Below are 20,278 nucleotides of genomic sequence, written 5' to 3'. Positions count from 1 at the left end.
CCCGCCTAGGAAGCCGCCGGATCTGGGGCGGTGCGGCCGTGATGGAAGGAAGGGGGGGTGGGGGTCAGTGAGAGAGAGACACCGTGACTGAGCCGAGGGGGGGAACCGACTTCGGCCCACCACCCCTCGCGGCGATCACCGCCACCTCCAGAAACCGGCTCGGGCGCCGCCGCCCTCGCGGCTTAAGAACCCCGGAACGTGCGTCAGCACCACCTCATAACCGCGCCGCCCCCCGCGGTGCGTCCCGGCACGCGCGGGCGCGAGGCCGCCCCCGGCCCGCCCCTTATTAATATGCAGGCCTGAGCGGGGCGCGCGCACGCGGAGGAGCTCGCGCTCCTGGAAGGGCGGAGGGAGGACGGGGGCGAGCGGCGCGCCTCCTGGGGTCCCGCCAGCGTCGGGAGAAAAGGAGAGGCCGTTTGAGGCGCAGAGCGCCTGACCGGGAACTCGAGCGTCGGGTGCACGCGCACGAGGGCGAGCAGGCGCGGGCGGTTTCTGGGCAACCGCCCCTCCCCGCGCGGGATCCGCGCCAGGCCGGGCCTGGGTCGCACGCGCTCCTCCCTCGCCTCCGCGGCCCCGCCTCCTCCTGTCCCCTGAGCCCGGCGCTCGGTCATGTGAGGCCCGACAGCGCTGACCCCGGCTTCCCAGGGCAGGGCTGGCTCGAGAGGGAGAAAGGCCCGGGCGCCGGACCGGGAGCGGCTCCAGGTCTCCGGCGGCTGCGCGTGACCTGCAGCGCCCCGACTGGGGTTGAAATCTGGGCTCCCGGCTCGGCCGCGGTCCCGGATCTTAGCCGGGTCTCCAGACCCGCCGGCCCCTGGGGCTCGGCCCGGGGGTCCCTTCGCAGGTCGGGGCTTTGCTTGCTTTGCAGACCTCTGAGCGGGTCGCCTCACACCTTCTCCGCCTCGCGTTCCCGGCTTGGATCTTTCCTCTCTGCTCTAAAAAGCGCCTCGGCGGGTTTGTTTCCGTTTTTAGCCTCCCGTGCCGGCGCGCTGTCATCGACCTTCCTTCAGCCGCGGGGGGGACGTGTTTTCTGTAGAGTAAACATGAAGCCTTGGAGCCCCGTCTGTATACCAAACATTTTCACTTCAGTAACGGGGAACAAAGTCTCTGGAACATAACGCGGCTCCGCGTGGTTGTTTACACACATATATGCATATAATGGGTTCTGAGCTGAGCTCCCATGGTAACCCTGGGCCTGTTCCAAGTCTTCCAATTTCATGAAAGCATTTAATGTGCTGCGATCGGTGCTGCTGCGTGCGGGACTCCTCCCACCACATTCATTCCGGCTTCCCCGCCCCTTCTCCCCAGGGAGACTAATTTAAACATTTCCGAAGTCTTATGAATTTTCAAGGGAGAAAGATTTCTCACATCAGGGGAAAAAAGGAGGTTCTGACTCAGCAGCAGATCTTGAAGCTTGCAAAATGAAAGGGGAGAGCGCTTTCCATGGTACAACTCTTCAGAAGCATTAGAGGAGGAACTATCTTGGTGTGTTTACTTTCCTAAAGAAACAATTAACATCGAGAAAAAAAATTATTTGGGGGAGCTAGATAAAGAATAAGAAAGTGGTTCATGCTACATGATAAGATATGAATTTCATGGTCCTGTTCTGCGATTTGAACAGTGCTTGTTTATTTTTTCTTGGCTCTTAAAGAAGTGAAACTACTGGAAGAATCCTAGAATAGAGACTCTTCATCCCCAAAGCATTAAGAGGTGGGTTCAGAGTCTACTTGATTTTGCTTTACAACTGGACTAACATTAAATATTGCATGTTAAAAATTAGCACACTTTACTGGTGTAGGCAGAGTGTGTACTTTTATGAATCTTTATTCTCAGTTAAATTTGATTTCAGCTTATGTTACTTAAGTGTTTCAAACTTACATAAATCAGAATAAACAGAAAGATAACAGCATTGCAAAGAGAAAATACATTTCATGTGTAGTGTTTATGACATATTGTCTAATGAACTAATTTTGATATTGCCTATACAATAAGGAAAAAGTACATTTTTATTTTTGAAAACCCATAAATGGTTCATTAATTAGGTAAATAGAAGATGGGCTCAAGTTAACAATCTCAAAACCATTTTTAACAGGCAAAAAATAGAACTGGAGAAGTAACCTTTATTATTCTAAATTACAGTTTTTAGAAAATAACCTGAGCTCATTAGAGTTAAAAATATTGATAGCCATTTTCACAACACCTATTGACATATTCTTAAATATTATTTATTAATGTATTTTACAGGGAAAATTTATTTCAGTGACTGAGGCATGTGAAGTCTTAAAAATGGATGAAGTTTTTCTAGGTAAAGTTATATTTGATTAGAATCATCTACAGATCCAGCAACAAGTTTTGAAAGGGGAAGAAAATTTAGAAATAAAAGTTAGCTCACTAGTGGATTGAAATTGCAGCTACTGCGAGGAGGAGAGAGAGCATACATTTAAAAGCCGTATGGTGCCTTTCTGGGCTAGTGTTCAAACAAAAACAGGAGTTCTTGGTGTTCTGGTATTGGTTTTGTTTAGAGGGTTTTGGACTTTCTAAAATGGGGGAAATACCAGGTGAAGTCTGGTATTATGTAATAAGGTCAAACTTCATAGTAAGTATGCCAAATTCCAACTGCCAGCCATCTGGGAGAGTACCTGAGGGGCCCATGTTTATAGAGAGGAAGGTTACATTCTGACATGTAAAACGTTTAAGGTGATGGGCTTCCCATCATTGAAAATATTGAAACAGGAATGTTTGTTTAATGGGGGTGTGTTTGTGAGGGGTTTTGGTCTTCTAAAGTCTACTGCCAAGATCCTGTGAGTCTATATCATAATCATTTTTACATAAAAATATTTTAAATATATTACCACTAACTTGGCTCCTGATTTTATTCAGCATTCCTTTGGTCTTTTACTCCCACCATACCAGACAAGTGTTTTTTAAAAATATTTTTGGCTATGAACCCAGTCTACACACACACACGCATACACACGAACATGCAACCAAACAAAAGTTTAACCATTCTTTGACAATTAAACAATTCTTGCTCTTAATACATGCAACGAACTCTTTTAAAATTCTATTTACTTTTTAAAATGCTGGTCTCAAAATCATTAAGTTGGTTTTAAGAACCACCACTAGTTCTTGAGCAGAAATTAAAAAATCACTGTCCTAGAAGACAATTTCACACCTTTTCTTTCTCCAAGCCTTGTCACACCTTCTCTCCTATCCTCATTCTCAGCTGCTGACCTGACTTCTTATTTCACTGAGAAAATAGAAACAGTCACAGGATGAAGCACAGGTCCTAACTGCTACTTTTTCCAGTCATTCTGTATCTGACCCTGTACATACCACCCCCCCCCCCCACATACACACATGCAAGGATGACCTGTCCATGCTCTTTTCTAAGGCCAACCCCACCCCCCCACCCCCAGCCACCAGATGCTAATCCTCATCTACTTAGGACATGTCTCTAATAGTTCTCTCTTTCTCTCCTCCATTATCACCTCTCTCTGAAACACTTCCACGTGCATAAAGACATGCTTTATCAGTTCCCCATCTTTGAAAAAATGAAAACAAAGCTTCTTGATCACCTATTCTCCCCCTTTAGCTACTGCCCAATTTTCTGCCTTTGCCTCTCCTGAATTCCAGACTGCCTATGTGAATCTTCAAGTCGATGTCTTATAGACACCTCAAGTTCAACATGTGCAAACCTGAACTTGCCTATGTCATGGAGTCCATCTCTGTGAGTGGCAACTCCGTTTTTTGGTTGCTCAGACCAAAACCCTTGGAGTCATCCTTGACTTCTATCTTTCTTCCCACCTCAGATGACCTGGTCCAGGCCACCATTCTCTCTCCCTTGGATTGTTGCTCTAACCTGCTAACTAGTTGCCCATTTCCTGATCTTGTCCCTCTACTATCTATTTCCGACACAGCAGTCAGAATGTTCCTCAAGTGGAAGACATATCAGAATAAAAGTGAAAACATTGTCAGTAGCTCAAAGATTCTTCGTTATTGTCCCCTGACCCCCCGATCCCCTCGGACAACTTCTACCCCACAAAAGAATGCTTATTGTTTCTTTAACAGGCCAGGCTAACCTGGCCTCTGGGCCTTTGCACTTGCAATTCCCATTGCATGGATTCTGCCCCCTAAACACCAGTAGGACTTATGTCTCCTCCTCCCTTCCTTCAGGTCTCTACTCAAGGTCATTTTCTCAGTGATGTTTTCCCTGACTGCCATTATAGAATAGCAACCCCATCCCTCCATTCTAGCCTTCCTATTTTGCTTATCCTGTTTGATTTTTCTCCATCTGGCACACTATGTACTTAGAAGTTTCTCTGTCCTCTCCATTAGATCACAGGTCCCATGAGGGAAGGTACATTGTTTTGTCCACTTCTACGTACTCAGTGCCTAGAACAGTGCATGGCACACAGTAAGTGTCTCAATAGTTGTCAACTGCATGCACTGAAGGAGTGCCTTGTGGAACTAACATAACAGTTTTAGGAAATATGTAGCTATAAGTGTGTTGTAGTAATATGAAAGTCTGTTTGACAGTTGCTCATTTGCTGGTAGGAGTTACCCAAACACCACACAGATGTTCCTAGGACTGATAAAAAGCCGAGAGAATTCCAGCCGTTTAGGGGATAGGTGAGCAAGAACACAGAGGAAGCTGGACTCCTAGGGACAAGACTCCTACTTTCAGGAAGCCTAGAGTCAGGACTCTAGAGAAAAGAGATTGAAATCTCGAGAAAGGAGGTTGAAACACAGGAGTCTGAGCAAAAAGAGGGAGTCAAGAGTACAGCTCTGAGGAACAGAGAACAAGTTCAAGGAGGCTGACGATAACGCCCACTTGAAGCTGAGCCTACAGTCTGCTGGTTTCTTATTATTGCACAGCCTATAAATATGATTGACACCAAAGAATGAGAAAGGGCTGAGTCTTCAGATAGGAGCTAATTAGTCTTGGTTTGGGATTGGAGAGAGAGAGAAATTAGAAATTCAGGTCCAACCTGACCCTATCCAACTTTAGAGTACTTTATTGACATAGTAGTCCAGAGCAGTGGCTGCCTCAATCACTTCTGGTTCTCCTCCTATGTTTCTAAATTTACATTCACAATCTCCTCCATTTCCTTCTTCCTCTCTGCATATCACTCACATATTGGAGCTTCTGAGGCTTAAGTTATTAGTCATCTTCTCTACTTCTACATAGTCTTTCTAGGTAACTTTATCCACCACCATGTTTTCAAATATCAACTATGTGCTAATGTTTTCCAAATCAGCCTCTCCAGGCCCAAGGTCCAAATTTCATATTTTCAGTTTCCTATTAAACAGTTTGATCTGGGTGTCACTGAGACACTTCAACTCAGTGTGTCCACAACTGGAACTTTTCATCTTCCCTCAAACATTCTTTTCCTCTGCTACTCCTCATCTGGGCTGATGGTCTCATCACACAACTAGTTTCTCAAGCTAGAAACAGGAGTTTCTAGCTCCCTCTCTCTCACCCTCCAAGCACATTTGGTCACTATTATTCCATCACTTCTACTGCAGAAATGTTTATTAAATGTTGTCTCTTTATAGTCCGGTTTCTACCATCTGTGCCTGAGCTCTGACTCCCTGCTCTGTCCTGCCCTATTGCATAGCCTCTTAGCTGGCCTCCTCATCAGTTTATCTTCTGAATCTCTTCCCTTTTATAGTCGCAAAAACACCTATGGTCCTGTCACAGCATCCTTGTCAATAACCAGCTCCCAGTGTCAAGTGCCTTCAAGTGTCTACTATCTGCTAATAGATTGGATCCTTCAGAATTTATTTGCAACTTGCCTCTCCACCTTTGTTGCCTGTTATTCTCCTATACTGCCTGACCCTCTAAATCAGCCATGTCATTTCACAACTCTGTGCTTTAGCACATGCTATTTCTACTTCCTGCAGGGGCCCTTCTTTTCAGCTGGCTAACTCATGTTTATGTTTCAAGACCTAGTTCAAATGCCATAGCTTTTCTTGGCTCCCCTTGAATAGTGAGCTGAGCCCTTTTCTATGCTCCCACAACACTGTGGTAATATGTTTTTATTGTAACATGCATCACATGGACAATAATTATCTGTTTCCTTGGCTACGTGCCCTATTAGACTCTGAGTTTCTATAGGTCATGGGTTTTCTTTTCTGTATCGCAGCATTCCCCTTGCTTGCCACAATACCTAGCACCCAAGTGTCCCAATAAATATTTTCTGGTTCGTAATTGACCAATGAATGCTGCAGGAAGGAAAGATGGAAGGAATGGAAGGAAGGAAGTGAGGGAGACAAGCAGAGAAGGAAGGAGATATTTCCAAAGCACACTTACAAATAGATGTGCCATTTTGTAAGAAACTGTACCAATATTGACTTACATTTGCTGGAGAAAAAATAAAATTAATGGACCATAACCAAAAAATAATGTTACTTTCCCTCCCAATATTTTCCTCAGCAATTCCAAGATAAAGTTCCATTCTAGCTATCAAAATCTCCATTCTGATTATTATGCCATCCAAGGATGAACCCAGTGACACCCACTGACAAAGAAAAACATCTATACATCTTCTTCTGCTGACAAAGGATAGCCCCAAATACGATAAAAAGTCTTCAGAGGACTATCAAACTACAAACCAGAACCCTTGAATCTTGAAGACGATTGTACAAAAATGTAGCTTATGAGGGGTAACAATGTGATTGGGAAAGCCATATGGACCACACTCCCCTTTGTCCAATGCATGGATGGATGAGTAGAAAAATGGGGGCAAAAAAAAAAAAAAGAGCCACCCAATGTTCTTTTTTACTTTAATTGTTCTTTTTCACTTGAATTTTAATTCTTATTATTTTTGTGTGTGTGGTAATGAAAATGTTCAAAAATTAATTCTGGTGATGGACACACAGCTATATAATGGTACTGTGAACAACTGATTGTATGCTTTGTATGACTGCATGGTATGTGAATATATCTCAATAAAATTGAATTAAAAAAAAAAAGTCTTTAGAGGTTTTGTCACACTTTGTGGAGCCTGGGAGATTTGTCATTCCACTTCAGTGCCCTCACATCCGAAAGAAGCTTTCAGCTTCTGCATGCTTTCTGCCACGATCCTCTCTGGGCATTTAGTAGACCCTGACTTACCACTCTATTGCTTCTGGCCTTTTATCTTTAGGCCTAGTCAACTCGATTAGATTATGAGTCTTTGGAGACATACCTTATATCGTCCTTTATTTTCCATTTTTTTTGTTGTTGTTGTTGATTCATTCTTGTATCCAGCAACTATTTATTGAGTGCCTACTGTGTGCCATACGCTGCTCTAGGCACTGGAGATATGGCAGTGAACAAAACAGAAATCACATTATTCTGCAGAGTCATAGAGACTGCAAATAAAGGTCTACTGTGGATACTAGTTATGATCATTGCCAACCCTAATTGTCTAGACAGGGTCATAAAGAGCTTCTAGACTGAAACTGACCTACTAGATGGGAGTCAGACTTGCTGGGTTGGTCGTGGGTGGAGCCCCATGATGAATATGGAATACTAAGGTAAGGCAAATTCTGCGGGAAGGCAGGAGAGAAATCAAATTACACACCAAAAACACATCATAATCCTAGCCTGTAATGGGATTTCCTTTACGATCTCCGTTTCTTATCATGGTGTATATTTTGTGAGTAGATAAATAATATAATTCCTATTTTATTAGAAAACCAAAGCCGAGAAAAAAAATCATTAGCTTTGAGTGGTTTGCATAGCCTAGATTTAATGTCCCCTGCCCTGCAACCCCCCCACCCCCACTCCTTTTTCTCAGTCTCCTGCTCCATTAGTTGGCCCTCTGGCTAAGCCCAGAGGTAGAGGGGAAGGGGTGGAGTGCTACCTAGCAACGTCCCTGGACAAGATAGAGCCACAGTGACAGGCTCTAAAAACAATGATTGCTATTTCTACTAAAAGATAAGCGGTGAAGAAGGTCATTCTTCAAGCTTTCTCAGTAACACCTAACTGAATGAATAGCAATTAGCAGTATTGGCTTCAGAATGGAAGCATCTTATTTTTAAAATGCCTGCCCCACAAAATTTCAGAAATATTCTTCAGATGTGCTTACTCATTCTTCTCTTATTAGAAGAATGAAGTCTGTCAGTGTATACTGGATATGTTGAATTTACTTTTCTTTCACATTCTGGAAAGCTGACCCCTCCAATTGATAAATGTTCAGAGAAAAGTGAAGATGCATTTTGACTAAATAGTAAATATTTATAATTTATTTAGATGAGGATTATTTTCTCTACCTAATTTAACTTTAATATCTTTAGAACCTTAGAAAGATTAAAAGTTTTAAATGTTTATTTGGGTATTATGAATGTTCAGACGAAAAAAGAAAAATCATGAAGCTTATTTGTTAGAAGACATTATCCCTAGCCTTTGTATAAGGATTGATTGCGCATAAAGACAATGGAGGAAAAGCATTCTGAAAAAAAGGGGAAATATTTTATTTTAGTTCAGGTTAGTACATCATCCTCATTACTATCAATTCATTTTTATTGACTGTCTATCCTCACATGGTGCTCCAGGGAGGACTATAGGACTTTATGTCTTCTTGACTTAAATCCAATTTTGTTTGCTAAGTGTAAATTGCTGTAAGTCATTGTACCAAGTTAAGAGAACATAATCCGTAACAATAATAGACCTCGATTTTCAATAGGAAAATAAAAAAAAATTGTAGACAAACTTAATAATAAAAACAAAAACAAATCTTAAGAAGATTATCATAAGGATATGAAATATATATGTGAAAATACTAATAGTTGATCCATATTTATCTCAGAGCAAGAGAAATGGAGAAGTGAGATTATGGACATAACGGGGCTACAGACTCAGACCTGGCTTTTAACCCCAGCTCCCTCAGTTACTGGGTGACTTTGTCAGTTAGGCTTTGGGAGCCTCAGTTTTCTCATTTGTGAAATGAAGGGAGCAACAACCATCACCTGGGAAGGGGGGATTTTTGTGAAGCTGATTAGCAATATTTTACATGGAGAATCTTGGATAGTGTTTGGCACAGAGTAGATGTTTATAAAAACTTGCAGCTAACGATAAAGAGTAGACTAGGAAGCCACCTAGAAGAACAAAGTAGTAGCCTTGGCGGGAGGCGGGGGAGGGAAGCAAAAGCAAAACAAAACAAATTTCCAAACATCATGCAAATGGATGATGGCAATGGCAGTGAAATGCTGGTAGCAGTAATGGGGAAATAAATCCAAGTGAAAGATTTAAAAGTAGAAGCTAAATTCCTCCTACATCTGGAAAAGGTAGGAAAAAATTCTGTAATTTAAACATTAGGTATATTCAAGGACTACTTACTCCCTCTAAGGAATATCAGTGATGTAAGTAGGACAAACTCCAGCTTTAAGGATGCAGCTGAATTCTAGTACCAGTTCTGCTATCTACTGGGTAGAGTGTGGCTTTCGGTTCTTCTTGGTTCTCATCATCCTTCAGGGACCACTCTTTCTCAGTTTCCTTTGCTGATTGCATTTCACCTTGTGGCATCTTAATCTTGGAATGCCCCGAAGCTTAGTTCTTGGCCCCTCTTTTTTCACCTACACTCCTCTAGATGATCCCATCCAATTTCATGACTTTCAGTACAACCTATACTCAGATGACTCCTACATTCATAGTTCCAGCCTGGATCATTTCCCCAGAACTCCAGGCTTGCATAACCATTTGTCAATTAAATATTTATATTTGGGTATTTAATAGATATCTCAAACTAACATGGAAAAAAAGAAACAATAAATTCTACATTTCCTCACCCAAAATCTGCCCTTTATGTGGTCTTCCACTATGAGTAAATGGTCACTCCATTCTTCTAGTTGCTCGGAACAGAAACCTAGGACTTACCCTGGGTATGAGTTTTCTCTTACACCACCTATCCAGTTCACTAGCAGATCCTATCAGCAATGCCTTCAAAACATATCTAGAATATTATCCCTTCTCATCTTTTCTACTGGTTGTATCCAGGTCCAAAGCTGCCATCATCTCTCCCCTGAAATATTGAAAAAACTTAACTGATTTCCCTGTCTCTATCCTTAACTCTGAAGTTTATTATCAAAAGAATAGCCAAAGTGATCCTTTTAACATGTAAATCTGATTATGTCTTTCCTCTTTCTCCTCAGAACTGTCCACTGGCTTCTCATCTTACTCAGAGTAAAATATAAACTCCTTACAATGACCCTATGTGATCTGGACCAGTTCTGAACACAAACCCCCTTTCTGACTTCACTTCCCATGTCTCTCTAGACTTCTTGCTTGCTTGCAATTCCCAGAACATGGCAAGCACACTTTCATCTCAGGACCTCTGTACTTTGCTTTTTCTTCCTGGAATCTATTTCAACTACCCTCATTCTTATATCTATGCTGTAATGTCAATTCATAATGAAGTCTTCCCTGACCACCTAGATAAAATAACAACTCCCCAGTACCTTTAGCATGCTTTACTTTTATCCCCAGCACATACTTTTACCTCACGTTATACATTTATTTGTTTATTTTCCGTCTTCCCCTACCAGAATGTAGGCTCTACAAGGGCAGGGACTTTGTCTTATTTGTTCACTACTGTACTCTTAAAAAAAAGGTAAAAGGAAACAGGTAAAATTAACTTTAGTAATATATTTTATTTAACTAAATATGTGCAAAATATTTCATAATGTAACTAATAAAATTTATTGATGAGATATTTTACACTTTTAATGCATGTCTTCAAACTCCAGACTAGCCACTTTTCAAGTGATCAATAGCCACATGTGGCTAGTGGCTTCCTTATTGGAAGGTGCAGATTTAGATTTTGTAAGGGCTACCAGCACAGATAGTTGTAAGGAAATCAATTTCCAGATTCTCACCTTCCATGTGTATTTTTTAAAAATTGATCTTCCATAGTATGTGCTGGTATTCATAATAATCCTTCTCCCGCTTGTTCAAGGAAAGGCATACTTCTCAACATTTCAAATCTGACTGTGGGGCACTGCCTAGGGCCCCTGACAGAGGATGTGTCCTTTAATGATTAATCAGGGCAACATAAACTGTAAGATTTCCAGGCATTCCTGTGGGATACATATTTCTGCTAAAGGTGAGGAATTGTTTTAGAAGCCAGGTATTCTAGCCAAGTTGAGTTGTTCTCATCTAGATATATAGCAGAATAGGAAGTAGTGACAATTTTTAAGTAACTTTGCCTCTTCCATCTCCCATCAGTTGTCAAGAAATTTATTACCCTTGAGGGGGAGTGCCCAGGCAGAAAAGCAAAAAAAGCAGGGATGACAAGTATTGAATGCTAAAATGATTTTTGTTTTCTTGCACATTACTAAATATGAGCAATTCTTTTCAGCTATTCTGATAACACTGCTAGAATATGGTGTCATTAAGTACTTCAAATATATTGCAAATGTTCTCTGGACTACCATATTTTTCAAGATTCATTAAGTAAAAACCATGCATGAAATTATCCTTAATTTCTTTCAGATTTGGTATGTGTTTCACAAGAAGATAGTTAAACCTTCTTTTGTTAAATCATAGCATGACATATTTATTATACCTATAGTCAGTCCTCATCTTACTTCATTTTATGAAATGTCAAAGTTTTTGTCTCCTATTAAAAAGTTATATGTCACTGTGGAACTGATAATGTTTTTAATAGAATATACCTTCTTTCTTGATGAAAATCTTAGACAAAGTTTCTTCATGATGTCTAAAGAACTTAATAAATTACTTTCTAATTTTTAAAGTTAGTTCTCATTTGAAAATCTAATTCTCAAAAGCCAAATACAAGATTTGATTAACACATTTTTCTTTTTTTATAATAGTTCCATTGAGTTAAAATTCACATACCAAAAATTTCACCCTTTTAAAGTATACAGTTTGTGCTTTTACAATATTCAGAGTTGTACAGCCACCAACACTGTCTAATTTTAGAACATTTTCCTCACCCCTAAAAGAAGCCCCACACCTATTAGCAGTCACTTCCCATTCCCTCCTTTTACCGTGGCCCCTGGAAACAACTCATCCACTTTTGTCTCTATGGATTGTTTATTCTGGACATTTCATATAAGTAGAATCATACAATATATGTTCTTTTGTAACTGGCATCCTTCACTTTTCACAGTGTTTTCAAGGTTCATCCATACTGTAGTGCATATCAGGACTTCATTCCTTTTCATTGATGAAAAATATTGGGTTTTAGTTTTCTGTTGTTGCCGTAGTAAATTTAGTGGCTTAAGACAATGCAAGTTTATTATCTTACAAATCTGAAGTTTGAATTCAGTTTCTCCGGGCTGAAGTCAAGATGTTGGCAGACCTGCCTTCCCTCTGGAGGCTCTAGGGAGAATCTGTTTCCTGGACTTTTCCACTTCTAGAAGCCACCTATGTCCCTTGGCTTGAGGCCCCTTCCTCCATCTTTAAGCCAGCAGCGTATCATCTGCAAATCTCTGTCTCTACAACCCCCGCTTCCCGTGGTCACATCTTCTGACTCTGGCCCTCCCGCCTCCCTCTTATAAGGATCCTTATGATTACATTTAGAGCCCACTTCGGTAATCTAAAATCATCTTCCCATCTCAAGATCCTTAACTTAGTCACACGTGCAAAGGTCCTCTGGTCATTTAAGGTGTCATATTCACATGTTATGGGGAGTAGGACCTGGAGACTTTTGGGGATTCATTATTCTATCACATATTCCATCATATGAATATATCACATTTTGTTTATCCATTCATCAACTGATGGTATTTAGGTTATTTCTGCTTTTTGGCTATTATGAACAATGCTGCTATGAATATTTGTGTACAGGTTTTGGGATGTACATCTTTCTCTTCCTTCCTTCCTTCCTTCCTTCCTTCCTTCCTTCCTTTCTCCCTCCCTTCCTCCCTTCCTTCCTCCCTTGTTTTGAATATATACCTAGAATTTGGCAACTCTATGCTTAGTATTTTGAGGAACTTCCAGATGTTTTTCCAAGTGGCTGCACCATTGTACCACCAGCAATCGATGAGGCAAGGCTTCCAATTTCTTTTCCAACGCTTGTCATTGTCATTTTAATTTTAGCCATCGTAGTGAAGGTGAAATGTTATCTCATTATGTTTTTTAAAGTTGTCAGCGGATAGATTTATTAAAAATAGTTTTTGATGAAAGATCACTATGATTTTAGGCCTATATTTCTGACAGTGTTCAGAAGATTAAGTGAAGTTTCTAAAACAAACCTATTATTGACTTTTTTCTTGTGAACAATGTTTCTCTGTGCTTTCATCTATAAAAATGAAAAATTGAAGATTGAAGGTGAACCCTGCCTCCTTTTAGACTTATTTTTTTTTTTTTTTTAAATCATCATTTTATTGAGATATATTCACATACCACGCAGTCATACAAAACAAATTGTACTTTCGATTGTTTACAGTACCATTACATAGTTGTACATTCATCACCTAAATCAATCCCTGACACCTTCATTAGCACACACACAAAAATAACAAGAATAATAATTAGAGTGAAAAAGAGCAATTGAAGTAAAAAAGAACACTGGGTACCTTTGTCTGTCTGTTTCCCTCCCCTACTTTTCTACACATCCATCCATAAACTAGACAAAGTGGTGTTTGGTCCTTATGGCTTTCCCAATCCCATTGTCACCCCTCATAAGCTACATTTTTATACAACTGTCTTCGAGATTCATGGGTTCTGGGTTGTAGTTTGATAGTTTCAGGTATCCACCACCAGCTACCCCAATTCTTTAGAACCTAAAAAGGGTTTAGACTTATTTTTAAATTAGCAAAGTAAAATTGCCTTTCTTTTTTTTGTTGTACAATTCTATGAGGTGGTTTTTTTTTTCAACTATTATATACTTTTCATTTGAGAAAAATCATGCAGAAAAATATAGTTACCATATGCCTCCCTCCACCATTTTCTCTATTATTAACACTTTGTATTAGTGTGGTAACTTTGTTTCAATTGATGAAACAATATTATTAGAATTATACTATTCACTGTAGTCCATGGTTTACATTAGAGTTCACTGTTTGTGTTGTACACTCCTATGTTTTTTGTCAAAATTTTTTGTTCGAATGACATATATGCAACCTAAAATTTCCTCGTTTAAACACTTTCAAATATATAATTCAGTGGTTTAATTATATTCACAATGTTGTCCTGCTGTCACCACCATTCATTACCAAAGCTTTTCTATCACCCCAAAGGGAAACTCTGTACCAATTAAACTTGAAGTCACCATTTCCTCCCCCAGCCCTAGTACCTGGCAACCTGTATTGTTTTTAAGTCTATGAATTCACGTATTCTAATTATTTCATATCAGTGAGATCATACAATATTTGTCCTTTTGTGTGTAGTTCTTTCACTTAACATGTTGTCTTCAAGGTTCAGCCATGTTATTGCATGAACCAGAACGTCATTCCTTTTTATGGCTTGAATATTATCCATTGTACATATATATATACTACATTTTGTTTATCCATTCATTGGTTGACGGATACTTGGGTTGCTTCCGTCTTTTCACAATTGTGAATAATGCCACTATGAACATTGGTATGCAAATATTTGAGTACCTGTTTTCCTGCTTCAAATTCTTTTGAATATAGACCTAGAAGTGGGATTGGCAGGCCGTTTGGTAATTCTATACTTGAGCATTTGAGGACCCATTAAATTGTTTCCCACAGCAGCTACACACTTTTACATTCCTGCTAACAATAACAGAGTGTTCCGATTTCTCCACATGCTCTCTGACACTTGTTATTTTTGTTATTTTTTTAAATAGTAGCCATTTCTGGTGAGTATGAAATTGTATTGCCTTGTGGTTTTGATTTATATTTCCCTAATAAATGATGTTGAACATCTTTCATGTGCTTTTTGGCCATTTGCATATCTTCTTTTGAGAAATGTCTATTCAAATCCATAGTCCATTTTTAATTGGGTTGTCTTTTTATTGTTGAGTTGTAGGATTTTTTAATACATTCTAGATAAAATCCATTATCAGATATATTATTTGCAAATAGTTTTCCCATTCTGTGGGTTGTCTTTAAAGCATAAATATTTTTAATTTTGATGAAGTCCCTTATCTATTTTTTCTTTGGTTGCTTGTGCTTTTGGGGTTATACCTAAGAAAACTTTGCCTAAAATAAGATCATGAAGATTTTCCCATTTTTTTTTTCTCCTAAGAGTTTTAGCTATTACATTTTGGTCTATGATCAACTTTGAGTTATTTTTTAGCATTGTACGAGATAAAAGTCCATTTCATTCTTTTACATGTGGATATTCAGTTCCCTCATCACCATTTGCTGAAAAGATTATTCTTTCCCCATTGAATATCTTGTTGCCCTTGTTGAAAATCAATTGATAATAGGTGAATGGTTTTATTTCTGTACTGTCAATTCTATTCCATTGATCTGTATGTCTATTCTTGTGCCAGTACCACACTATTTTGATTATTGTAGCTTTGTAGTAAGTTTTGAAATTGAAGAGTATGAGTCCTCCCACTTTGTTCTCCTTTTTCCCAATTGTTTTGATGACTATGGGTCACTTGTTTTTCCATATGAATTTTAGGATCAGTTTGTCAATTTCTGCAAGAAAAAAAAGCAACTGAAATCTAATAGGGAACACATTGAATTTGTAAATCAATTTGGTGAATATTGCTGTTTTAACTATATTAAGTCTTCCAATTCATGAACACTGGTTATCTGTCTATTTATTTAGGTCTTCTTTAATTTCTTTCAATGATGTTTTGTAGTTTCTGGTGTACAAGTGTTACATTTCTTTTATTAAATTTACTCCTCAGTGTTTTATTCTTTTTAATGCTATTAGGATTTTCTTAATTTCATTTTCAAATAATTTCTAGCATATAGATATACATTTGGTTTTTGCATATGGATTTTGTGTCCTACAATGTTTCTAAATTCATTTATTATCTAACAATAGTTTGTGTGGGTATGTGTTGTTTCCTTAGGAGTTTCTATATACAAATCATGTGATGTATAAATAGAGATAATTTTACTCCTTTCCAATACAGATGTCTTTTCTTTATTTTTTCTTGTCAAGTTACCCTGTCTAGAACCTCCATTACAATGTAGAATGGAAATCTTGAGAGTGAACATCCTTGTTTTGTTCTTCATATTCAAGGGGAATAATTTAGTGTTGCACAATGAAGTATGATATCAACTGTGGGTTTTTCATAGATGCCCTTTATTAGGCTGAGGAAGCTTTCTTCTGTTTCGAGTTGTCTAGTGTTTTTATTATGAAAGGTGTTGGACAATGCCTTTTGTTGCATCTATTGAGACGGTCTTATGGTTTTTGTCTTTTATTCTACTAATACAGTGTATTACATTGATTTTGGGTTGTTAAGCCAAACTAACATTCCTTAGATAAATCTGAGTTGATCATGATGTATAATTCTTTTTATATATTGTTGGATTCAGTTTTCTAGTATTTTATTGAGGATATTTTCAACTATATTCAAAGGAATATTTGTCTCTAGTTTTCTTATCTTGTAAAATCTATGTACACTTTTGGTATCAGCGTAATACTGGCCTCACAGAGTGAGTTGGGACATGCTCTGTAACCTTAAATTTGTTTGTAAGAGTTGGTGAAGGAATAATGTTAATTGTTCTTTAAGTCTTTGGCGCAATCCACCAGTGAAACCATCTATACTTGGATTTTAATTTGTGGGAAGTTTTGAAATCACTGATTCAATCTCTTTTCTTGTTATAAGCCTATTCAGATTTTTTATATCTTCTTGATTCAGTTTCAGTAGTTTCAGTCTTTGTGGGAATTGTCCATAACATGTATATATGAACTGAAAAATGAAAGCAGACATTTTTGAAAAAAAGTGTAATTTGGCTTGTTGGTTTTGCAATTAGACCTATAGAGGACATTTTCTATAAATTGAGCTAAATATGTGGGTCCTCAGTTTTTATTTAATATTTATGTACAAAAAAAAGAAGGTATAATGGAAATGTGAATTCAATGAGAAACAAGAAAAACTGAAGCTTCCAAATTTTAAAAAACTTATTAATTGAAAGCATAGTTGATTATGGATATCAAATTGTTACAGTACGCATATTTTATTGCATATATTTAAAAAGTGAAATAGCAATTATATTAAAGGTGATAATATTTAGTATATACGGAAAATTACAACCTTTGCAATAATTTCAACCTATGACAAAGTTTTTAGATGACTTAAAATGTACAGGATATTAAGAATTGTTCAAGTATTCAAGAATATTTTTAAAATATTTAAAATATTGGTTCTTGATTCTTAAAGAAAAAGTTTGAAGACCAGGTTAGAGCAAAAAGGCACTCCAATTCATAACGACTTATCTACTGCTATATTCCCATTGCCAAGCACATCCCCATGGATGAATGAAGGAATGAGTGACTTGAATTGAATTGCATGGTTATAACTTGTAGACCCTGAAGGTAGTTTTTTCCCTATCTAGATTTGGTAATCATCAGTTGATAGCTAGAGAGAGCTGGGTCCTGATGGAGATGGGGAAAGAGAATGTGGGTCTGATAGCTGCAATCCCATCTTGAGAAGACAGTTCTGGGTGGCCAGTTTTACCTTTGTCAGATCCTAAGAAAATGGGAGAAAGGTTGAGACATAGCTCAACAAACTATTAAGAGCTATACACAGCAATTTCCTTGAATCCTACAGGCATTTCTTGAGCATCTATTTCTCGTCAGGCTCTCTGCTAGGCACTGGGTATGTGAACCATTCACTTAAATAAGTAATGAAACAGGCTAAATGCAATAAGAGAAATATATTAAGTTATAGGTTTAATCATTTGAAATTGCTATTATTTGACTCTTTTGACCTACCAAAACTTTTAATTCATATGGTCCAACCTACACGGTATTTGTAAACCCAGGTGAGAGTACAATAGGTCCTGAGGGATATATTAATCAGGGAAAATGATATGGAGTTAGTGACATTCAAGCTGGGCAATGAAGGATGAGGAAGATGATGAATGGATCAATAGATGACATTTTGGGCATTGGAAGTAACAGATCAATAAGAGCAAAAGTGGAGAGTAATGGAGGGTGCATGTGTGTTCTGGAAAAGTACACTGAGTTTACTTTGCTTGCGATTTAGGAAGTGAGAGACAAGTATAAAGGAGCCTTAGTGTTATGTTAAGAATCCTATAGGCCTAAGAGGCTATTTAGTAGGAAATGGGAAGCGAAAGATTTTCCTAGAGGGTGTAATGTGACTAGTTACAAACTTTAGAAGAATTCAGGTGGCTAAATGGGGAAGGAGTGGGGGGTAGGGAGGTTGAGCCTGGAGACATGCAGTTATTTAGGAGCCTGTTGCAATTGTCAAGATGAATGCAATAGATGCTTCTAGGTGTTGAGAAGTGCACAATATTTTTCTGATAGAATTGTCATGGTTTGGACAATGGTTAGATTGAGGAGTTAGCTGAAAGTGGTACAGATAAGGGAGATATCCTAGAGAGAGAAAAGAGTGCAAGTTTATGGACCTTAGCTCTGTCGGTGCACAGTTGATAGGTGAAGCAGTTATAGTTATGAGATAGTTATGAAAAAGTCGATGCAGTTATCAGGGAAGTTACCTAAGGAGAACAGAGAAACAGAATGAAGGCATGTGTCAGTGCAGGCGGGTAGGAATGGATGTGTGCCCAGTGTTATACTACATTTTAGCACTTGTTTACTTGAGTGTCCACCCTTCACAAGTCTGCAAGACCTCCAGAGGTAGGAACTAGATTATTATCCATTTTTTGACAACCTCAAAGTTCACTCATACTTGAGAGGAAGCCACTTAAAAAAATAATGCCTACCAAATAATATTCTTACTTTTATGGAATGCTTTTGAGTTTCTAGGCATTGTTCTAAGTGTAAATCATTTCATTTCATGCTTCATAACAGCTTGTTCTACTTTGCTAATGCTGCCAGAATGCAAAAACACCAGAAATGTACTGGCTTTTATAAAAGGGGGTTTATTTGGTTACACAGTTATGGTCCTAAGGCCATAAAGTGTCCAAGGTAAACGCATCAACAATCGGGTACCTTCACTGGAGGATGGCCAATGGCATCCGGAAAACCTCTGTTAGCTGGCAAGGCAATAGCTGGCGTCTGCTCCAGAGTTCTGGTTTCAAAATGACTTTCTCCCAGGACGTTCCTCTCTAGGCTTAAGTTTCTCTCCAAAATATCACTCTCAGTTACTCTTGGAGCATTTGTCCTCTCTTAGCTTCTCTGGAGCAAAAGTTGGCTTTCAAAGGCCATCTCCAAAATGTCTCTGTAAGCTGAAGCTCCTCTGTCAGTTCCAGAGCATTCTTCAAAGTGTCCCTCTTGGCTATAACTCCTCTTCAAAATGTCACTCTCAGCTGCACTGAGCTCCTTCTGTTTGTCAGCTCATTTATATGGCTCCACTGATCAAGGTCCACCCTGAATGGGTGGGGCCACACCTCCATGGAAATATCTCATCAGAGTTACCACCTACAGTTGGGTGGGGCACATTTCCATGCAAACAACATAATCCAAATGTTCCAACTTAATCCCCACTAATATGTCTTCCCCACAAGATTGCATCAAAAAATATGGCTTTTTCTGGTGGACATAATGCATTGAAACTGGCACACAGCTCTATGAGTCAATACTATTATTAGCTCCATTTTACAGAAGAGGAAATTGAAGCACGGATTTGCCAAAGGTCACAATTAGTGAGTGGGAGCCTGGATTTAAACTCTAGCGGTCTCCCACCAGAGGCCAGACTCTTAACTCTTATGTTATGGAGTAGTTGGGGTCAAAGAGTGACATCTATTTAGCACTTTGAAGTTTAGAATTACTTTCATATACTATTCTAATATCCTCAAAGCAACTTTGTGAGACGGAGGTATTACTATCCATATTCAATTGGCAAGTAAGTGGAAGAATTCATGTGAGCCCACAGCTGGAAAGTGGCAGTGCCAAGTGAAACCATGGTCTTCTGAGTCACAGCTCCATGTTCTGTTCACCGAGTCCTGCTGCTTGTGAGCTGAATTGTCTAGTCCATGATGTGAGGATAGAATACCTGGGCTGGGGGCTGGAGTGAGGGGCTGTCAAAAACCAAGAATACCTTTTGCCTAGCAGGATATATTTCCTTGATGGACTTAGGAACTTAGTTCTGGTAAGACTTTAAGATGTCTGCATCAAACTTACTTGTGAATTCTAACATCGTCCCTTTTACTAATAATTATGAACGCTTGTAAATTTAGTCACAAACTATGTGTAAAAGAGTTTAAGTATAAACAGAAAATAAACTGTTTATTCATCTTTGCTGTTTGT

The 20,278-nt window shown here is 39.0% G+C and overlaps 1 protein-coding gene across 1 annotated transcript; it reads left to right on the top strand.

Annotated features, from left to right (window-relative positions):
- The first annotated feature begins 41 nt into the window (after positions 1–41).
- Positions 42–6,725, top strand: LOC119530201. Its single transcript, XM_037831408.1, has 3 exons — positions 42–63; positions 298–1,707; positions 6,437–6,725. The coding sequence occupies exons 1-2, from the start codon at positions 42–44 to the stop codon at positions 1,113–1,115; spliced, it is 840 nt and encodes a 279-aa protein (XP_037687336.1). The 3' UTR covers positions 1,116–1,707; positions 6,437–6,725.
- The last annotated feature ends 13,553 nt before the right edge of the window (positions 6,726–20,278 follow it).

Source organism: Choloepus didactylus, chromosome 3, assembly GCF_015220235.1.
Source record: "Choloepus didactylus isolate mChoDid1 chromosome 3, mChoDid1.pri, whole genome shotgun sequence".
NCBI classification, from domain to species: Eukaryota; Metazoa; Chordata; class Mammalia; order Pilosa; family Megalonychidae; genus Choloepus; species Choloepus didactylus.
Note: the sequence above shows the minus strand (reverse complement) of the source record. Positions and strands in the feature narration are given on the sequence as shown.

What these genes read in the sequence shown, in the direction of transcription:
- LOC119530201 (XM_037831408.1), top strand. Translation starts at nt 42, where the DNA reads ATGGAAGGAAGGGGGGGTGGGG. An exon ending in GGAAGGAAGGGGGGGTGGGG is followed by an intron (nt 64 to 297) that starts GTCAGTGAGAGA and finishes ATTAATATGCAG; the next exon opens with GCCTGAGCGGGGCGCGCGCA.